This window comes from Labeo rohita, chromosome 5 (assembly GCF_022985175.1).
Source record: "Labeo rohita strain BAU-BD-2019 chromosome 5, IGBB_LRoh.1.0, whole genome shotgun sequence".
Taxonomy (NCBI): Eukaryota; Metazoa; Chordata; class Actinopteri; order Cypriniformes; family Cyprinidae; genus Labeo; species Labeo rohita.
Window position 1 is genome coordinate 46,513,928 of NC_066873.1, and position 20,222 is coordinate 46,534,149.

General features: G+C 35.9%; 1 protein-coding gene across 4 annotated transcripts in view; it reads right to left on the reverse strand.

Moving 5' to 3' along the window:
• dcc (DCC netrin 1 receptor) overlaps positions 1-20,222 on the reverse strand; it is a 224,882-nt gene that overhangs the window by 84,902 nt on the left and 119,758 nt on the right. For all 4 annotated transcript variants that reach the window (XM_051110607.1, XM_051110606.1, XM_051110605.1 and 1 more), the window contains exons 6-7: positions 15,442-15,596; positions 14,198-14,318 (exon numbers count right to left, since the gene is read on the reverse strand). In XM_051110607.1, coding sequence (XP_050966564.1) covers positions 14,198-14,318; positions 15,442-15,596 — 276 coding nt within the window. The remainder of the gene's footprint in view (positions 1-14,197; positions 14,319-15,441; positions 15,597-20,222) is intronic.

Below are 20,222 nucleotides of genomic sequence, written 5' to 3' on the forward strand. Positions count from 1 at the left end.
ATAAATACTGAATACATCACCAGCTATAATCCAGACTGGAGTCAGTCTGATGTTTAATATCTGTGATGGTTTGATGGGATCGTCACGGTTGACTATGGTCCAGAAAAATATGAAACAACAAAAGACATTTACTATAATCATTTCCACCATTTTAAAGATAATGCATGAATATTGAGCTACACATCAAATAACGTGAAAATCATGACCAGGTGAGGTTACATTAACCCTACGTGTTCATACATGCAACTCCAGCATCTTAACTTTCCAGCGGTCTTCTACAATCAAACACACTGATCAATTTTCTGATGTGAGATGCTTTCAACGATATTAAAATATGAACTGACAGTTCGTTAGCAGGTTATAGAGCCTTATTTAGTTCCAGACGAGAGTGAATGAGTGTTTAGTGTTGTATCACAGTATCATCTCAAACATCCATATCTACTCCAGCGACGATCTCAGCTCTAATCTCAGCATCGACACACTCCTTCATTACTCTTATGAGACGACTCCATTTCAGAGGCGCGTCAGTCAGAGAGATCGACAGACACAGAGAAGAACGAAGCACACCGGCTCTAATTTACACAATAATAATCATTTGGCAGCTCGAGCATGCAGATAATCGGATGAGCGTCTGATTGAAAGCTCTAGTGGAGCGTGAACCGATGCCTCATCACAAACTCACCGACACAAAGCCTTCCTTATTCCCAGCGTAGCGACATAAAGACCTCTGAACCCACGTGCAGATCAATGCCGCAAAATGCACGTTCAGCTCGGAAAAACGCAATTATACGGAAGATTGTTTCCATAATGGGACATAAGTAAACAGAAAAGGTAAGTGTGAGTTTTTGTCTAACAGTTTTGAGAGTTGTGAGATATAAACTCAGAATTATAAAGTCATAATTGCATCAGAATTACATCAGAATTGCAATAATTGTAGGATATAAAGTAAGAAATGCATCAAAACTGTGATATTTTAGATATACAGTCATAATTGAATCCAAATTGCAATAATTGTTAGTTATTAACCACATGGGTTAACTCATGCATTGGTCAGCAGGTTCACCCGTCCTTCTGCTCTGATTATAATAAACTGATTTCATTTCACGTTCTTTTCTTCAGAAACAATCACGCAGCTTCTACAGGTGACGTGTGACTCACGGGAGACTAATGCATGATGACTAATAATGATATCAGGTTTAATTCTTCAGTGTGTGTCGGTGAGTTTGTGTTTGACATGCGAGAACGTCTCTAAACCCGTCAGAACGGATTCATCCGCGTGGGCCGTCACATCTAAACCCCGCAGTCTTTCAGCCGCTGTCAGCGCAGGATTGAACGGCGCTTATTTTGTCAAAGCCGACAGAAAAGCACATCATGAGGAGCAGCGCGACTGACGCTCAATGAGAAAGAAAAACAAGCCTCAAACAACTGTGAGATCCTGTCAGTGTGGAAACAGTCCACAGCTGATTCAGGACCAGACACGCCCAATGAGACACAGACTGTGTGATTGACAGGTGAAGTGACCAATCACTGTGGTTTACATGAGATGGATGACACTATAATTACAGTATAATAGAGCGACGTGGAAACAACGAATTCAAATGTGACCCTGAACCACAAAACCAGTCACAAGGGTCAAGAGATTTAATAAATAAGCTTTCCATTGATGTATGGTTTGTTATAATAGGACAATATTTGGTGAGATACAACTATCTGAAAATCTGGAGTCTGAGGGTGCAAAAAAATTTTAATATTGAGAAAAGCAAGTATTCGCTGAGTTTCGTTTCATTTTTGTGCAGCGCTCCTGTTCAACACCGAGACATGAGAAAGCGCATCTTGTTTGTTTTCTTTATTTTTACAAAAGCACAACATTTTGTTGATATTGTGAGTGCACGCAAATCGATCAAACATAGGCTGTGATCAACTCACTGCCTTTGGCCACTAGGTCGTTACGTTAAAAAGCAAAAACCTTAATTTAACAAACAAAAAGTGTTCCAAACATATTTCTAAATTAACTTTATAAAGAAACGAAAAGAAATCTAACCACGTTCCAATTAAAAACAAAACTGAGCTATTTTAATGGACGCAACAGTGTAATGGGAAAGAGAAAGAAAAGACTCGGGCCGGTAATTTTGATGAGCCGTCGGACGAGGGCTGTTACGAATTTATGCAACAAATGTTTGTTTAATATTTACCGTTCTTATTTTGGCTACTTTCCTATATAACTGTATAATTTCTTTGATATTTACTTTAGTGTTTTGTAGGCTGAAATAAACACAAAAATATATATATATCTCAACACCGCGCCACCGATGGTAGTTGGTCCATTACCACTGTCACAGCCCTGCATATAACTCTTTAACAGCACCTGTATATGTCTCTCTCTCTCTCTCTCTCTCTCTCTCTCTCTCACACACACACACACACACACACGTGTGTGTCTCAGATGGATCCAGTAATGACTCTATCAGTCCTGTGAGGGACGACAGGTCAGTCTGTCCCAGCGAACCCACGGCTGTATCATCACCTCCATCAGTTGAGCAGATCCATCACGTCTGTCCCGTCGTGACCTGCAGACAACATCCTCCAGCGCCACTGACCGTATGAATGACAACACTACAGCTCATTACAAACACAAACCTGCTCCTTCAGCACATTCAACCACATCACCACACACTCAGTACTCAATAAACAAATATTATTATTCTTAAATATGAAGTCATTTCTGCACCGCTAAGCAGAAGCGAGTCAGAAGCTGACAAACAAACAAACACCAGCGCATAACGGATTCAAACTGAGCTAAACAGCAATTCGACAGAAAAATGAGAAGTACTTTATTGAACAGAAACACTAACATAACAGAAACAGAAACATGACAGAAATGCTATTATAAATAAATAAATCAATTTCTACTGTTTTTTCTACACTGTTTTTACAAACAAGATTGTCTCTAAAGACAGGTTTTGTAACTACTGGGTACAAAAACTGTTGGCAAAATATGGATGAGCTTAGTGTTTTATGAGGACTTTCCACACACATGCTGATTTTTATACAGTACAAACTGTGTCTTCTAACCCCTAACCCTCACAGAAAACGTTCTGCGTTTTTACGCTTCCAAAAAGCACATAATTGAGTTGTAAGCACTTTTCCTCATGGGTACATAAAAACAACAACAAAAAAAATCATAAGTAGGTTTTGTAGGTTTTACTATATCCCTGTGAGGATATTTGTGACCCTGGACCACAAAACCAGTCATAAGGGATTTTTTAAAATTACAGATTTATATAAAATTATAACAATTATTTAAAAATATAGATTATCATCATTTGAAGTCATAGTTTGTTCTGATAGGACAATATTTGGCTGAGATACAACTGTTGGAAAATCTGGAATCTGAGGGTGCCAAAAAATCTAAATATTGAGAAAATCACCTTTACAGTTGTCCAAATGTTGTTTCTATGCAATAAATTGTAAAATTTACTAGCAATTTCCAAATTTAGAGTGTAGATTAATGTATTAAAGTTCACTTCCACAACAACAGTTTACAGATAATGTAGTCACCCCCTTGTCATCCAAGATGTTCATGTCTTTCTTTCTTCAGTCGATAAGAAATTGTTTCTTGAGGAAAACATTTCAGGATTTTTCTCCATATAATGGACTGATATGGTGCCCCGATTTCGAACTTCCAAAATGCAGTTTAAATGCAGCTTTAAAGGGTCTTATCCAGCAAAACGATCGGTCATTTTCGAAACAAATTAACAATTTATATACTTTTTAATCTCAAACACTCGTCTTGTCTAAGTTTGTGTGTTTTTTTCCAGTTCAATACGGTCATGACAGTTAGGGTACGTTGAAAAACACCATATCAGTCCATTATATGGAGAAAAATCCTGAAATGTTTTCCTCAAGAAACAATTTCTTTACGACTGAAGAAAGAAAGACATGAACATCTTGGATGACAAGCGGGTGAGTACATTATTTGTACATTTTTCTGGAAGTGAACTTTTTTAAATATAACTGAATATATCAACTAATTAAAGATATGAATTTAATACACATTTCTATAGGTATTTCATAATCTGTGTTTTATTAACAACTTAAATAAAAATAAATATATATATATATATATATATATTTACAGTGTATCATACGCATCATATATAGCATTGTTGTACTATTATAGTTTTTGTAAATATTTTAAATTAATTTTTATTTTGATCTATCATTTACATTTTAGTTTTATTAATTGTATTTTTATTCATTTTAAATTTTACGTTTTATTAATTTGCTGTATGTTTTTTTTATTATTATTAGTTGTTTTTTTACATGTCTGTATAGTCTTTATTAAATTTTACTTTGGGTTATTTTAGTACTTCAACTTAAGTTTAACCATTTGAAACATTTCTCCGTTGCCAATAAACCTAAAAATGTCTTTTTAACCTTCCAAACAAGGCTTTTGACAAATCAACATTCATCAACTTTGCTTTGATATCAAAATTTCCTTACATTCAAATTCCATTTGCAATTCTGCATCATTTCCATTGCTGTATGGTTTGTTCTGATAGGACGATATTTGGCTGAGATACAACTATTTGAAAATCTGGAATCTGAGGTGCAAAAAAATCGAAATACTGAGAAAATCGGGTTAAAGTTTTATATTTACATTTACAGTAATTACAAAATATGTTCATGGAACATGATGTTTACTTAATATCCTGAAGATTTTTGGCATAAAAGAAAAATTGATCATTTTGACCCATACAATGTATTGTTGGCTACTGCTACACATATATCCGTGGTACTCAAGGCTGGTTTTGTGCTCCAGGGTCACATTTGGTCAACAATGTAGGGTTTACCGGGAGCACAAACACACACACACACACACACACTGAAGCTGTATTATGATGTTCTGATGGAACTGAAGCGTTTCTACCTGATCTGTGGAAATGAGACCCATCAAACCTCAATCATCTAGAAACGACCACCGTATTGAGAACACACAGATCTGTCCGTCACACACGTCTGCGCTAATAAATTACCCGTCCAGACACATCAAGAGTTCAATCAACACAAAGATGAATGTGCTGCTCTTCATCCTTCTGTGGTGACGTTAAACTAAAGCAGCGATGCCGAGTTCGCCCGAGTCCGGCTCCTCGTTAGAGCCGGCATCATAACGAAGCAGACGCAAACACGGATCTGGACGCGTCTGTTGTCCTCGGCCTGCTTCCATCCGCCAGCGCCGGCTTATTGTGTCTGTCAGCGTGGAGCGCCCATGAATAATTCAGCCTCTACAGGCGCGTTTGGCTTCGGAAAATCCATTTACATGAAAACCCCATTCGTGTTTTCCCGTGTCAAACGCTGGTGCAAAAACACCCGTCCTGATGGGAAATCGGCTCCAGCTTGGTAGACCCTACAGAACGGGTCATACCGGCTGGTTGACTGGTTAACGACCAGCTAGAAACCAGCTGCGGTGTTCCAAAACACAGTTTGCATCTAATCAACAGTTGCTAACATGAGCATGGGCATGCAGAGTCAGCTGCTGGAGATCACAGAGAGTTTGTGTTTCTGAGGGACTGACAGGAATATGGAACTGCAAATATATCAAAGCTTTTACAAATATCCAGAAACAAAAGCGCCGGTGTTTAATCCTCATCTGGGGAAGGAAAGAAAAAGCAGCCGTTCCCTCCGGCAAACACGAGCGCTGTTAACACCGCGGTGACCTGAACAAACAGAATCATAAACCAGACGCTCTCAACAGGCTCACTACGAGTGTGAACCTCAACTAAACCACACACAGCACACGGCAAACCCAACTGGAACGACGGGAAGACGAATTTAGTGAATTACAATTCAAACAACATCAACACAGGTGATGCATTCTGGGAAATTAAGTGTTTAACCTCCACCCTCATACACACACGTTCATTCAGAGTGGCTAAAACACTGTAAAAATCACTTTTCTAAGCTGCAAATAAACTAAAGATTACGTTTTACAAGAAAATACTATTTTGGTTTCAAAATTTAGAATTTAATTCAACATGTTACTTCTTGTTTCTGTGCAATTAATTGTGAAATTTACTAGCAAATTCTGAATTAAAATTGCTTCAAAGTAAACAGTGCAGATTATTGTATTAAAATTAACTGAATATATCAACTAATGAAACATATCAATTAAATACACATTTCTATAGTCATTTCATAATCTTTGTTTTATAAACAACTTTTAAAAAAAAATATTTTAACAGTGTATTATCCACATCATATATAGTATGACTCATGTACTATTATATTTTTTTATATTTACTATTTTAATTCATTTATTTATTTATTTATTTTAAATACATTTTAAATTTTAGTAATTTGCTGTATGTTTCTCTATTAGTTGTTTTTTATGTCTGTATAGTTTTTATTGAATTTTGATATTTTCTGTTTGATTTAAGATTTATTTTTATTAATTTTATTTATAAATTTTAAATTAAATGTTTTTAGTAATTTGATGTGTTCTTTATTTGTATTAGTTTTTTATATGCCTGTATAGTTTTTACTACATTTTGATATTTTCTGTTTTAAAATTTATTTTTATTTATTTATTTAATTTTATTTCTACATTTTAAATTATAATTTGTAGTAACTTCATGTGTTTTTATTTTTATTATTATTTTGTTTATGTCTGTATAGTTTTTATTACATTTTGATATTTTCTGTTTAATATTAAAAAAAATTGTATACATTTTATTTCTACATTTTAAATTATAATTTGTAGTAATTTCATGTGTTTTTATTTTTATTATTATTTTGTTTATGTCTGTATAGTTTTTATTATATTTTGATATTTTCTGTTTAATATAAAAAAATGCATACATTTTATTTATACATTTTAAATTTACATTTTTAGTAACTGGCTGTATGTTCTTTTTTATTAGTTTTTATAAAATTTGATTTTAGTACTTCAACTTCAACATTACTTAATTACCTATAAACCTAAAAATGAGTTTTTAACCTTTCAAACAAGGCTTTGTCAAATCAACATTCATAAACTTTGCTTTGCTATAAAACCCACAGCTCAATATGAATTTTATTAATTCTTCTTCCTTACATTCAAAATCCAATTGCAATTCTGCATCATTTCAAATTCAACTCAAACTCTGAATATGAGGTACAGTTCAGTTGTTTTAATTGCTTAAATAAAACGTTTTTGCTTAATGTCTGAATGACAGTCTTGCTTTCACATCTATTCAAAAACAGGAACATAAAACCACTCTGAATTCACTGCGATATCAATTCAAACAGAATCCGGATGGATTTATAGCACTGGTTACTGCATTACGCACGCAGACGGGTAAAAGAAGCCGTGTTAAAGCAAAGCCTGGCGTATTTCCACTGATAACGGTTTTCCACAAAGAGCTGGTAATGGAGGAGTGAAGCAGCTGTAGATGTGAACATCTCAAACACACAACAATAAATGTGCAAATGAGACATTTCAGCACAAAAGGCATGTTGTAGTGAAGCGCACGACTGTGTCGGGTTCCTGTAGCCGCGCTCGCCTTCCCTAACGCGCTTTAGCTTCACTCGAGCCTGCTTAAATACAAATAAGCAATCGCAGCTTTTCTATTATTGCACATGAATTATTGAGTAACACGACCGGCGTGTTTACAGCTACGACTGCTGCGGCGTGACAGAGAGACGGGCAGAGCGGGAGAGAGCGGAGCGGTGACAGAGGCTGATTCCGTCCCGTCACTCAGACGGCAGCATTAGCATTCCTAAAGATGTCCCATGATTCCCAGCGGAGCCGCCCGTCCCGCTCCCGTCAGCCTCTGCTGACACATCCTGAGAGGAAACGCTCGCAAACCCAACAAAAGAGCAGACGCTGCTGAGAGACTCTCAGAGCTTCTGTTTCTGCAGAATGAATGCGATTTAACGCCGATCCACAAACCCACGTGCTGGTCAATCCAGTGCTGCTGCGCTCGTCGAGTCACAGACGTGACATTTCATTTGATAGTATTTTAGAAAAAATAAATAAGTAAGGACACACTAAAGGCTTCTTCTGTTTATATAAATGCAAATAAGACCGAAATAAACCTAAAAACTAAAAGAAAATAAATTGAACTTTTTCTTAATATTATTCTATAATTATATAATTTTAATTCAAATAATTACATAATTATAACACATGTGTTATCATTTTATAATGTATTAAAATATATTCTATACACATTAAATGCATGCGTTTATAAAGTAGAATTTTTTTTTTTTAAAAATCAAACTAATTTTATTTCAACTAGTTGAAAAGGCAACATTTCTCACTCTCATTTCGATACAGCTGAAGTACTAAAATAACTGTATGGACACACAAAAAAACATAAAACAAACAAAAAATACTACACAACTTTAAAATTAAAATAAAAACAAAGCTAATTCAAAATGTTTACAAAAACTATAACAGTATCAATAAATAAATACACACTAACATTTTTTACACAGTAAAAAATCTTTTTTCAAAGTTGTAAATAAAACAGATCATTGGAGCATGTTTTACAGGTCTTTCTACTTCAAAATTTTACATTTAATTCAATGTGTTACTTGGAGTTTCTTTGTAATTATTTGTGAAATTTACTAGCATGTGTGTGTGCATTCATTCACACACAATAAAAGATGAATATATCACTTATCTGATCCAGAAAATCCGTCCAGATGACAGAATATTTCCAAATATATGAGACAGTTTGTGTTAATCTGTTTTATTAAATTGAATATGATAATGAAATCACAGACTGTTAATTACACAGATGAGATTAAGGGATAGAAACTCTTTCTGAGAGACACGCGGGCTGTGTTCCGAACACTAGTGAGCTGCCTACATAGACGCCTTCTGAGGGAGCATCAAACACAATCATTCACAGCACAGCGAACAATGAGTGAAAAGGGCTTTTAAATGAATATAACTTAATGCGCTTCCTGTGCTGAATGATTCATTTCTCTTAATTCACCTGCAGTTTTAATCAGAGTCAGCGTCAGAATGGTACTGGTAGTGATGTCTTCTTAGTTAGTTCACTAGGGTTTGGAACAGAGGCTTAGGGGTTAAAAGGCTAAAACCATAATTATTATTCAGTGATGTTTAACTGCACCAACACTGTCAGATGAGAACTAAACTAGAACTGAATTGATCAGAATAATGACTCTATTGTCTTCTGCAGAGCTGCTTTACAGCTGAATTTGAATTTGCCTCGTAATTGATGAATTTTTCAACATTAATACTGTTCTTTTGTTGTTTCGTAATGCTTTGAGAGAATCTGTACTGTGTAAAGCGCGATAGAATCACTGAGTCGTTCTCTATCTGAGTGTTTCATGTGCTTGAGTCTCGATGTCTCACTGCACTGCTGTCAGACTCAAATCCTGGCCTGGATCTGTCTGTGTGTGGACTGGGATTCACTGACAGCTGTGAGAATCACTCTTGTCTCTGTTCGACTAGTCACAAATCAAATACAAACGGCAACGATAAAGATACATCTGATCAATGGTAAACACATTCATATAAAGGATTCAAACCTTTTTATCACAACTGTTTGGAAACCTGACTCGGTCAGTCTTATTTTAGTATCATTGAGATGTTACTTATATAGTAATATTTTTATCAGTTTTTATCAGTATTCTTCTCTGGTCTCATCAGCATCTCCTCCTCAACTCAGATCATCTCCTTCGGTCTCATCCTCATCTCAGAGCGTCTTCTCTGGTCCCATCAGCATCTCAGATCATCTCCTCTGGTCTCATCCTCATCTTAGAGCATCTCCTCTGGTCTCAGCAGCATCTCAGAATGTCTTATCTGGTCTCATCCTGGTCTCAGAGCATCTCCCCTTGTCTCATCAGTGTCTCAGAACATCTTCTCTTGTCTCATCGGCATCTCAAAGTGTCTTCTCTGGTCTCATCAGTGTCTCAGAGTATCTCCTCTGGTCTCATTAGCATCTCAGATCATCTCCTCCGGTCTAATCCTCATCTCAGAGCGTCTCCTCTGGTCTCAGCAGCATCTCAGAATGTCTTCTCTGGTCTCATCCTGGTCTTAGAGCATCTCCACTGGTCTTATCAACATTTCAAGAGCATCTCCTCTGGTCTTATCAGGATCTCAGAGTGTCTTCTCTGGTCTCATCCTTGTCTCAGAGCATCTCCTCTGGTCTCATCAGTGTCTCAGAACATCTTCTCTTGTCTCATCATCATCTTACAAGTGTCTTCTCTGGTCTCAGCAGCATCTCAGAGTGTCTTCTCTAGTCTTGTTCTTTTCTCAGAGCATCTGCTCTGTTCTTATCCTTGTCTCAGAGCGTCTCCTCTTGTCTTGTCAGTGTCTCGGAACATCTGCTCTTGTCTCATCAGCATCTCAGAGTGTCTTGCCTGGTCTCATCAGTGTCTCAGAGTATCTCCTCTGGTCTCATTAGCATCTCAGATCATCTCCTCCGGTCTAATCCTCATCTCAGAGCATCTCATCTGGTCTCAGCAGCATCTCAGAATGTCTTCTCTGGTCTCTTCCTGGTCTCAGAGCATCTCCCCTGGTCTCATCAACATCTCAAGAGCATCTCCTCTAGTCTCATCAGCATCTGAGTGTGTCTTCTCTGGTCTTATCAGTGTCTCAGAGGATTTCCTCTGGTCTCATCAGCATCTCAGATCATCTCCTCCGGTCTCATTCCACATCTCAGAGTGTCTCCTCTGGTCTTGTTCTTGTCTCAGAGCATCTCCTCTGGTCTCATCAGTGTCTCAGAACATCTTCTCTTGTCTCATCATCATCTTACAAGTGTCTTCTCTGGTCTCAGCAGCATCTCAGAGTGTCTTCTCTAGTCTCATCCTTGTCTCAGAGCATCTCCTCTGGTCTCATCAGTGTCTCAGAACATCTTCTCTTGTCTCATCATCATCTTACAAGTGTCTTCTCTAGTCTCAGCAGCATCTCAGAGTGTCTTCTCTAGTCTTGTTCTTTTCTCAGAGCATCTGCTCTGTTCTTATCCTTGTCTCAGAGCGTCTCCTCTTGTCTTGTCAGTGTCTCGGAACATCTCCTCTGGTCTTATCAGGATCTCAGAGTGTCTTCTCTGGTCTCGTCCTTGTCTCAGAGCTTCTCCTCTGGTCTCATCAGTGTCTCAGATCATCTCCTCCAGTCTGATCCTCGTCTCAGACCGTTTCCTCTGTTCTCAACATCTCAGAGCATCTCCTCCGGTCTCATCCAAGTCTCAGAGCATCTTCTCTGCTCTCTTTAGCATCTCACAGCATCTCATCCGGTTTCAGCAGCATCTCAGAGAATCTCCTCTGGTCTCAAGAGTGTCTCAGATCATCTCCTCTGACTTCGTCCTTGTCTCATTTACCCAGGATCGATTGAGTTCACACTCAGGCTCTGTGGAGAGCAGCTTTTGTGTTGCTGTCAGGACAGCTATTGAATTTAATAGAGTGAGTGATGGTTAACTCTGCGGTGCTTTTGTTGAGCACTGACAGCAGTAATGAGACCGTGAGTGTCTCTCCATGGGCATTATGGGACGTCTGAACACCAGGCTCTCGTAAACCCCATTAAATATCACAGCTATGCGCGAGCTGTAGCCGCGCGAGGCAACCGCTGTTTCTGCGCAGCGAACGCAAGCGCAGTCTGCCGCAGGGATCCGTGATTAAAACAGCAGGAACCGCAGAGGAACCGCAGAGCTTTACTCTCATTCCTGCTTAATTAAAACCTTCGCTTGAGTGTCAAACTGCCGCTAATAGTTTTTTGATTGACATGACATCGAGATTCAGGTATTTTTAATCTTCTCACATTTCTGTGGGAAACTTTCATCAACACCAGATGTTTTTTGGCAGAAGTTTCATTAGCGCCAGACAGATTGATCTCAAACCTCCAACAAACACACACTAACGCGAGACGCGTGTCTGTGTATCAGCGTGTTTCACAGCAGATGCTTGCAGGAACATTTCTGGTTCGACTTCACGTACTACAGGGACTGATGATCCCATACAGCTATATATAGTTGTCATTCAAAAAGCAACAAAATACATTCACAACATACAAGCACAATACATATATATATATTAGGGATTTAACGGTATGAAAATTTCTGATCACGATTATAGTGACCAAAATGATCACGGTTATCGGTATTATCACGGTATTGTTAAAATGTTCTAAAAATGTTCAAAATATACTGACACATAAATCACTTCACCAAGTTTTATGTTGAAAATCAACAAACAACAAATAAAATTACTTTTTATTTGCATAATCACTAAAACAACAACAGTAGCCTACCAGTGATATCCGGATTTTAAATGACAACATGACTGACAACAGTTTAAGTACAACAGTTTAACTAATAGCACGTTCAATTATTAAATGTAACTTTTCAAATAAAGCTAAAAGACAAACCTCACATTTCAGCCTTTAAATAAAGAAAAGGATTAAGTCAAAATGATAATCGATTTAATAAATTATTATATGTATTTTATCCGTTTCATAAACAATCTAGATAACTCGTCTGACTTGTTTAAATGTGTAGAATCCACTTAAGCTTGTTTTTCATCAATTGGTCAGAATTTATGCTACAGCAGGGCATGCAAATTCGGTCTGTTTTTTGGCCAGACAAAAACAGCACACAAGCCGAATGTAAATATAAGTCTCTGTAAATCCACTGTATGACACTAGATGGAGTTTCTGTGAACTCCGTGGATAAAGCAGCCCTGCGGCATGAACACTACTTTAGATATTACATGAATGCAAGCCGAGAGGATTCCTGCTGCCACCCTCTCATAATGCACTCTTGACATTTACCATTAAAACAACGCCAAAAACGGCTTCTACTGAACTATGAAAAAGAGAAAAAAGTCGTAAAAGTTGCTATGTATTTCTTATTGCTTAAAATGAACGGAGACTACCTCGTGTTTTTCCGTGTGTGCTCGATTATTTCCGTGTGCATTGGCGCCTATGCCCTTAGCTCTTTTTTAAAACTTCCGCCGTCTTTCCACACAAAACGAAACTACTCTGCGTGCCGTCCGCAAATGAGACTGTTACTTAAAAATGTGCTTTATGCTGTACAGTATATATTTATCATCAGTTGTTCAAATCGCAGTAATCAAATATGGTTTTAATGATAATTAAAATACGAAACGGTAATACTAACCGTGGGGAATTTTATCACGATTTATCGTCAAACCGGTAATCGTTACATCCCTAATATGTATATTTATTTATATATATATATATATATATATATATAAACTGTAATTTATTTCTGTGATGCACAGCTGAATTTTCAGCATCATTACTCCAGTCTTCAGTGTCACATGATCCTTCAGAAATCATTCTAATATGCTGATTTGCTGCTCAAGAAACGTTTCTGATTATTAGCAATGTTGAAAACAGTTGCACTGCACAATATTTTTGTGTAAACTGTCATATGAATAAGAAATCTTTTGCCACATTATAAATGTTTTTTAATGGCACTTCTGATCCATTTTGATGACTTTGAGCTTTTCTTATTTCTGCTCTCTAAGCGTCACTTCTGCCGTCCAGTGAATCTCAGTGTGTGTCTGTTAATTAAGATCATACAATTAAGATTTCAAACTTCATTAGACCCTCAAATAAGCGGAGGAAACGACCGCCTTCATCTCCACATATCAGATGGCCGTGATCAGATGAAAGCGCCGCAGGACGCGTGTGCATGAACGGAACCTTGTTACTGGCCCATAAACACAAGAGCTGCAAGAAATCAGCTTAACACCCTCAGAGTGTGTGTGTGTGGCTGACCAATGAGATTGGCCTGGGGGCGGAGCTTCCTAATGCATCGCCACATATAAGCAGAAAGCAGTCGTTCCGTATGAGAGTCACAGCAGGTTCAGACAGAATCTCACACTCATTTGAACACCTGGAGAACATCATCTCTGCATCCCGTCTGAATCTAGTCTCTCTCTTCACATAAAGCCCTGGATCAGTGCTCTACACGCACAGCACAGCATTCTGGGTAAAACTCTCAGAGATCACACGGATACGGATCTCAAGACTAAACCTTACAAACGCACGTGCTCTGAAACAAAAGCTTTCACACACACACACACACACACACACACACATCTGCAGCAAACACCTGTGAAGCGCGAGCGAGCGCCGTGAATGCGTGTGCATGCGTGCAGATGACGGATGCTCACAGGTCTCAGATCAGCACATGAGCGTGTTCAGTGCGTCGGATCTTACCGAGCTGCAGCAGGATGAGTTGAGCCATCGCCTGACTGTTTCCAGCCTCGTTCTCAGCGATACACTGATAGAAACCCTCATCGGAGCGAACCAGACCCAGAATCTGGAGATGACCGCCGTCCTGAGAATCACACATGGGACAAAATACTCGTATTACACACCAGAAGTGAGGACACTCTCACATGTGGTCTTACACGGGCTCAGGCATTTATGAGATATTAGCAATTTACAGGACCACATCAACAACAAATAAATAAATAAATAAACAAATAGTACAATAACAATATGTTTTTGGTAAGATATTTTAATAGGACTAGAACTTAAATAAATGAATACATTAAATTAAAAATGACTTTGTAAATAAATAAATATGCATGATTTAATTAATTAATTAAATAAAATAAATATTAATAAATAAATAATAATAATTAAATAAATGAATGAATAAATAAGAATTCATTAATGATTGAATGAATGTTGATGAATAAATAAACAAACAAACAAATGAAAGCTAAATAAATTAATGAAAATAAAATAAATAAACATGTTTATGAATGAATACACCAATAAATAAACAAAAAAGCAAGGCATAAAAACAATAACTGCAATACTGCTTTAAATTGTTGTTGTTTTTTAAATTTTCTGTTTAATTTAATTGCATTTTTGTTTTTCTGAGCAAAAAATAAATATCATACATTTTTCCCTAATTTACAGAAGACGCCCAGTAAAATGTAATTCAGGGTAACAATCTTGTCACATTTACAATAAAAATCAATTTATGAAATATTAAAAGACAAATTACTTTCACCCCAAATACTAATTAGTAATTCTACATTTTTAAAATGTGCCACTATCCTAGGTTTTGCCCATTTGTCAAAAAGGATTTTTTACTCATTTTAAACACAATAAAATTTGCTCCATATTCTTTTATATATTTTAATATGTCAAAGTCAGAATAAACATGTATTTTTACATAAATGTTGTGTTACACTGAATGACAATGTAACATTATTTCAACCAAATTTTGACATTATATTCTCAAAAACGTATTTGAAACCTTAAAAATAGACACTTTGCCTATATTTAATGTGCTTTCTATGGACATAAAATCACTTTTGTAAATTTCTCTTGATGTGGACATCTTAATGTCTTTGACCCAAAAATAAAGAAATAAATGTGATGAAAATGAATAAGTGAATCCAACTCTTGCTCCTGCGTCTCAAACACTAGCTATATTTTCTCACCACGATCTGGAAGTAGTCGCTGGGAATGACGGCCTCTCCGTTCTTCACCCAGCGGACGGTGGGTTGCGGGTTTCCCGTTACGGCACACTCCATCTCGATATCCGTGCTTTCATACGCGTACGTGTTCGACGGGTAGTTGAGGAACTGAGGCGGCACTAAAATCAGAGAGAGAAAAACACCATAAACGTCACTGGATCATCACAGACAAACTCTGATCTGCAATTCCACAAAACCACATGACAGATGATTACAAATGAATCAAACACCAGTAAAAATGGTTCATTTCAATTACAGATGAACCGTGTGTGACGTGTTTTAACACTTACAGATTATCATGACATTACTGCAATCATCATGCGAGCATCAACTTGTGATTTGAGTCTTTTAATGAATGTCTGACGCTTCAAAAAAAATAAAAATACAATAAAATAAAATCTAACTGTCTTGTACTCTTAATTTGTGTGCTGATTTAGATAAAATCATCTTCAAAAAAATAAAATAAAATAAATAAATAAAATAAAATTTAACTTTGTTGTATTCCTAATTTGTGAGTTGCTTTAGTAAAAAGCATCTTCAAAAAATATTTAAATAAAATAAAATAAAATAAAATAAAATAAAATAAAATAAAATAAAATCTAACTTTGTTGTAAAGCATATTCAAAAATAAAATAAAATGTCGGCGCCAATAGCCTTGTGGGATTCTGCCACATGGACCTTTCCCGATCCCACCCTCTCTCTCTCTCTCCCACTCACTTCCTGTCTGATCTCTACCGTCCTATCAGTGAAAAATGGAAAAATGCCCAAAAATAAAATAAAATAAAATAGACTTTTCTGTATTCCTCATCTGTACGGTGGCTTTGTAGAGTGCTTCTAATCACTCACTTTTGAGTGTCGATTACAGTGAGGACGTTCCCTCAGAAGGCAGCACACTATGCAGACAGCAGATTGTAGTGTTTGCATCAGATCTGATGTAAAGACTGACGCAGCAGTGTGGAATATGAATATATCAGCAGTCGTAGAGGATCTGAACTCCTGCTTCACATAAATCAAACTGAGCCAATATATCAACATAATCCGGCCAAATCTGCAGCCGCAGCAGAGCAGCTTTACCTGAGAGAGACGACACACACACACACACACACACACACACACACACACACACGGATGGTCACTCCCTGACGGCATCATTAAAGCGTTCAATCAGCTGAGATCACGGTGGAGATGGACGTACATCATGATTAAAGTCAAAGCACAGACTCCAGTCCAGCTGATTTTCCCCTTCCAGAATGAAAGGCTCATTTCGGCAGGAAAATTACGTATCGATCGGCCTCATCTCAATAATAGTCTGAACGCTCATCTTCAGACGGCCGGCATCGGCCTGATTGGAATGAAATGGATTTGAGATGTTTGTCCACTTTAAAGAAGAGAAATGACAAAGAAGTTCAGAGAGACGCCGACACGAGCGAACGACAGGAAACAAACATCAGCAAACACCGCAAACACAATGAGGCGCTCAATTTAGAGAGTTATTACTGAAAACTACCTGACATTACAATTCATTAGCGTAATATCACACTTATTATTTAATACATATTCGTATTCATTCAGCTCAATTGATACTCATTATAAAAATTTAAATTTCATGTTAATCTTTTTCATTTCTTGTATCAAAATATACTAATAAATGGAAAAACAGATGGAGGACAGGCTCAAAAAATCCTATTAAAATGTTTTCTACACATGATTTTTAATAACAATAATAATATTACTATTTCAACCAAATGTTGACATTTTATTCCCCAAAAACTTATTTGAAACCTTAAAAGTAGACACTTTACTTACATTTAATGTGCTTTCTATGGACATAAAATCACTTTTGTAAATTTCTTTTGTTGTGGACATCTTAACATCTTTGACGCATATGTAATTCTTTTTTTTTTTTTTTTAAATAAATGAATAATTATAATTAAAGTCAATAATTACTTTTAACTATTATCAATATTTTACTAAATAGTAATAATTATTATTGCTATTAAAAATTCAGTAAAATATTGATAATTGTTTAAAGTAATTATTGACTTTAATTATAATTATTCATTTATAAAAATAATAAAAATAAAAAAAATAATAATAGTAATAACAAAACAACAAAAGAAATTTAAAAAGTGACTTTATGTCCACAGAAAGCACATTAAATGTGAGTAAAGTGTCTACTTTTAGGGTTTCAAATAAGTTTTTGAGAATAAAATGTCAAAATTTGGTTGAAATAATGTTACATTGTAAAAATTCAAACAACATGTTTATTCTGACTTGTGCATATTAAAATATATAAAAGAATAAGGGAACATATAAAATTTTATTGTGTTTTAAATGAGTAAAAAATTCTTATTGACAAATGGGCAAAACCTAGGATAGTTTTAAAAATATAGAATTACAACTAATTAGTATTGGGGTGAAAGTAATTTGTCTTTTAATATGTCATAAACTGATTTTTGTTGTGAATATGCCTGACAAGATTGTTACACTGAATGACATTTTAGTGGGTGTCTTCTGTAAATTAGGGAAAAATGTATGTATTTATTTTTTGCTCAGAAAAACAAAAACAAAAATGCAATTAAATTAAACAGAAAAAGTTTTTTTTTTTGAAAAACAACAATTTAAAGCAGCGTTACACTTATTGTTTTTAATGCTTAAACCCTTTTTGTCTTTGATATATAATTGAAAATGCACCACTCATGTTTATAATAATAATATAACAATAACAACAACAATAATAAAAATAATAATAATTATTATTATTATTATTCAGTACAATAAATATTGATAATTATTGAAAAAAATAATGAATTTAATTATTATTAATAAATTGTTTAATTAAATTCAAATGCATCAATACTATTTTTAATTTAAAATTAAAATTAAAATAATTTTATATTTTTTATATTTGGGATTTTTTAAATTTCTTGGAAATGCTGTCTAGAGTTACAGAAGCAGTGTTGTCTTGTAAGTGCACTCAGAATCCAGCAAATTCTGTGAAGTGCATTCACAGCTCAAAAATCACAAAACCAATTGTGAGCTTTTGTCTTCTCAAGATGTGAACTGATGGACTGGAGTGGTGTGGATTACTTGTGGATTATTGTGATGTTTTTATCAGCTGTTTGGACTCTCATTCTGACGGCACCCATTGCAGTCTGGGAATCATCTGTAATACAGATGTTATGCTGATAGTCAAGCATCTAGTGACCACACTGAAGCACCTGAGCAGCACAACACACACACACACACACACACACACACACATTCACACATCCTGCTGAGATTCTAAACCGCATCCGTTCTGTGATTGGCTCTTAAACTGGAATCAAAGCAGGCGTGAGACTAAAGGCGGGCGTGATGCGGCGAACACGCGTGATCAATAAGCACACATGAGCTGTATAAATGCAGACGCAGCACTCCAGGCCCGAGGCCACGCGCTCTAATTAATTCCTCGGCTGTTCTACACCATTAGCTAAAGCGCTTTCTTCCCAGCAATCAGCTCGCAGCGGAAGCCGGCGTCGCGCGGCCACTGTAATCTGCGTGTCGGACGCGTCAGCATCGATACGTCATTAGCTGCGCGTATCTTTATCTGCGCTGTATTGCACTAATTAAAGTCGAACGATTTCCATTAGAAGCGGGCGTCTCCTCTATCAGCGGCGGGTTTGAACTAACTCACCAATTACAATGGGTTAAAAACCACCGAACGCCCGCCGTGATACTCTCAACATACTCAATTACAGCTCATAATGAAATCAAACACACTTATGAAACATTACGAGACTCAGAGGAGCAGGAAGACACCAGCGCTGCGTCTGTAGATGCTTCTTAAAGAGACAGTTCACACAATAATCATCATTCTGTCGTCATTTGCTCACATTACGTCACGATTTAGAGCTGCAAAACGATTAGTCATGATTAATCGATTCAAAATAAAAGTCTGCATGCTATGTGTATATTTATTAGGTATATATAAACACACACATATTTGTATATATTTAAAGAAAAATGTTTGTATGTACTGGTATCTAAACCCTTGTATATAATTTATATTATATATAAATATAAATATTTTACATATAAATCTAACATATTTTCTGTATGTGTGTATTTACATATTCATAATAAATATACACAGTACACACACACATGGTATGCAAACATAAACATTTATTTTAAATCAGTTAATCGGGACTAATCGTTCTGCAGCTCTAGATGATGTTTGCTTTGTTGCAACTCAAAAGAAAATACAAAATCTTATTTTGTATTGTTCAGATGAAAGAAATCCATAGAAATACTTTTGGGTGAATATCCATTTAAGTTCAACATTACAATATTACGGTGTACTGTACATATGCAGCTCAAAAGTTTGGCGCCAGTACAATTTATTTTTAAAGAAATTAATACTTTTATTCATCAGGGATGCGTTAAATTGATTAAAACTGACAGTAAAGACATTTATAATTAGAAAAAATTTCTATAAAAGAGTTCTTTTGAACTTTCTATTCATCAGAGAATTATTGAAAAAGAAATACTGTGTTTTTTAGTGTGCACAGGTATTTATCAAGGATGCTTTATCAAAGATGTTTATAAAAGATTTCTATGTCAAATAAAAGCTTTTCTTTTGAACTTCCTATTCATTGGAGAATTATTTAACATTTATTTTTACTGCATTTTTAGGGTGCATACATATAGGTACCTAAAATTAAAACTAAACCATTTTCCTTAAAATAAATGTTAACTGGGAC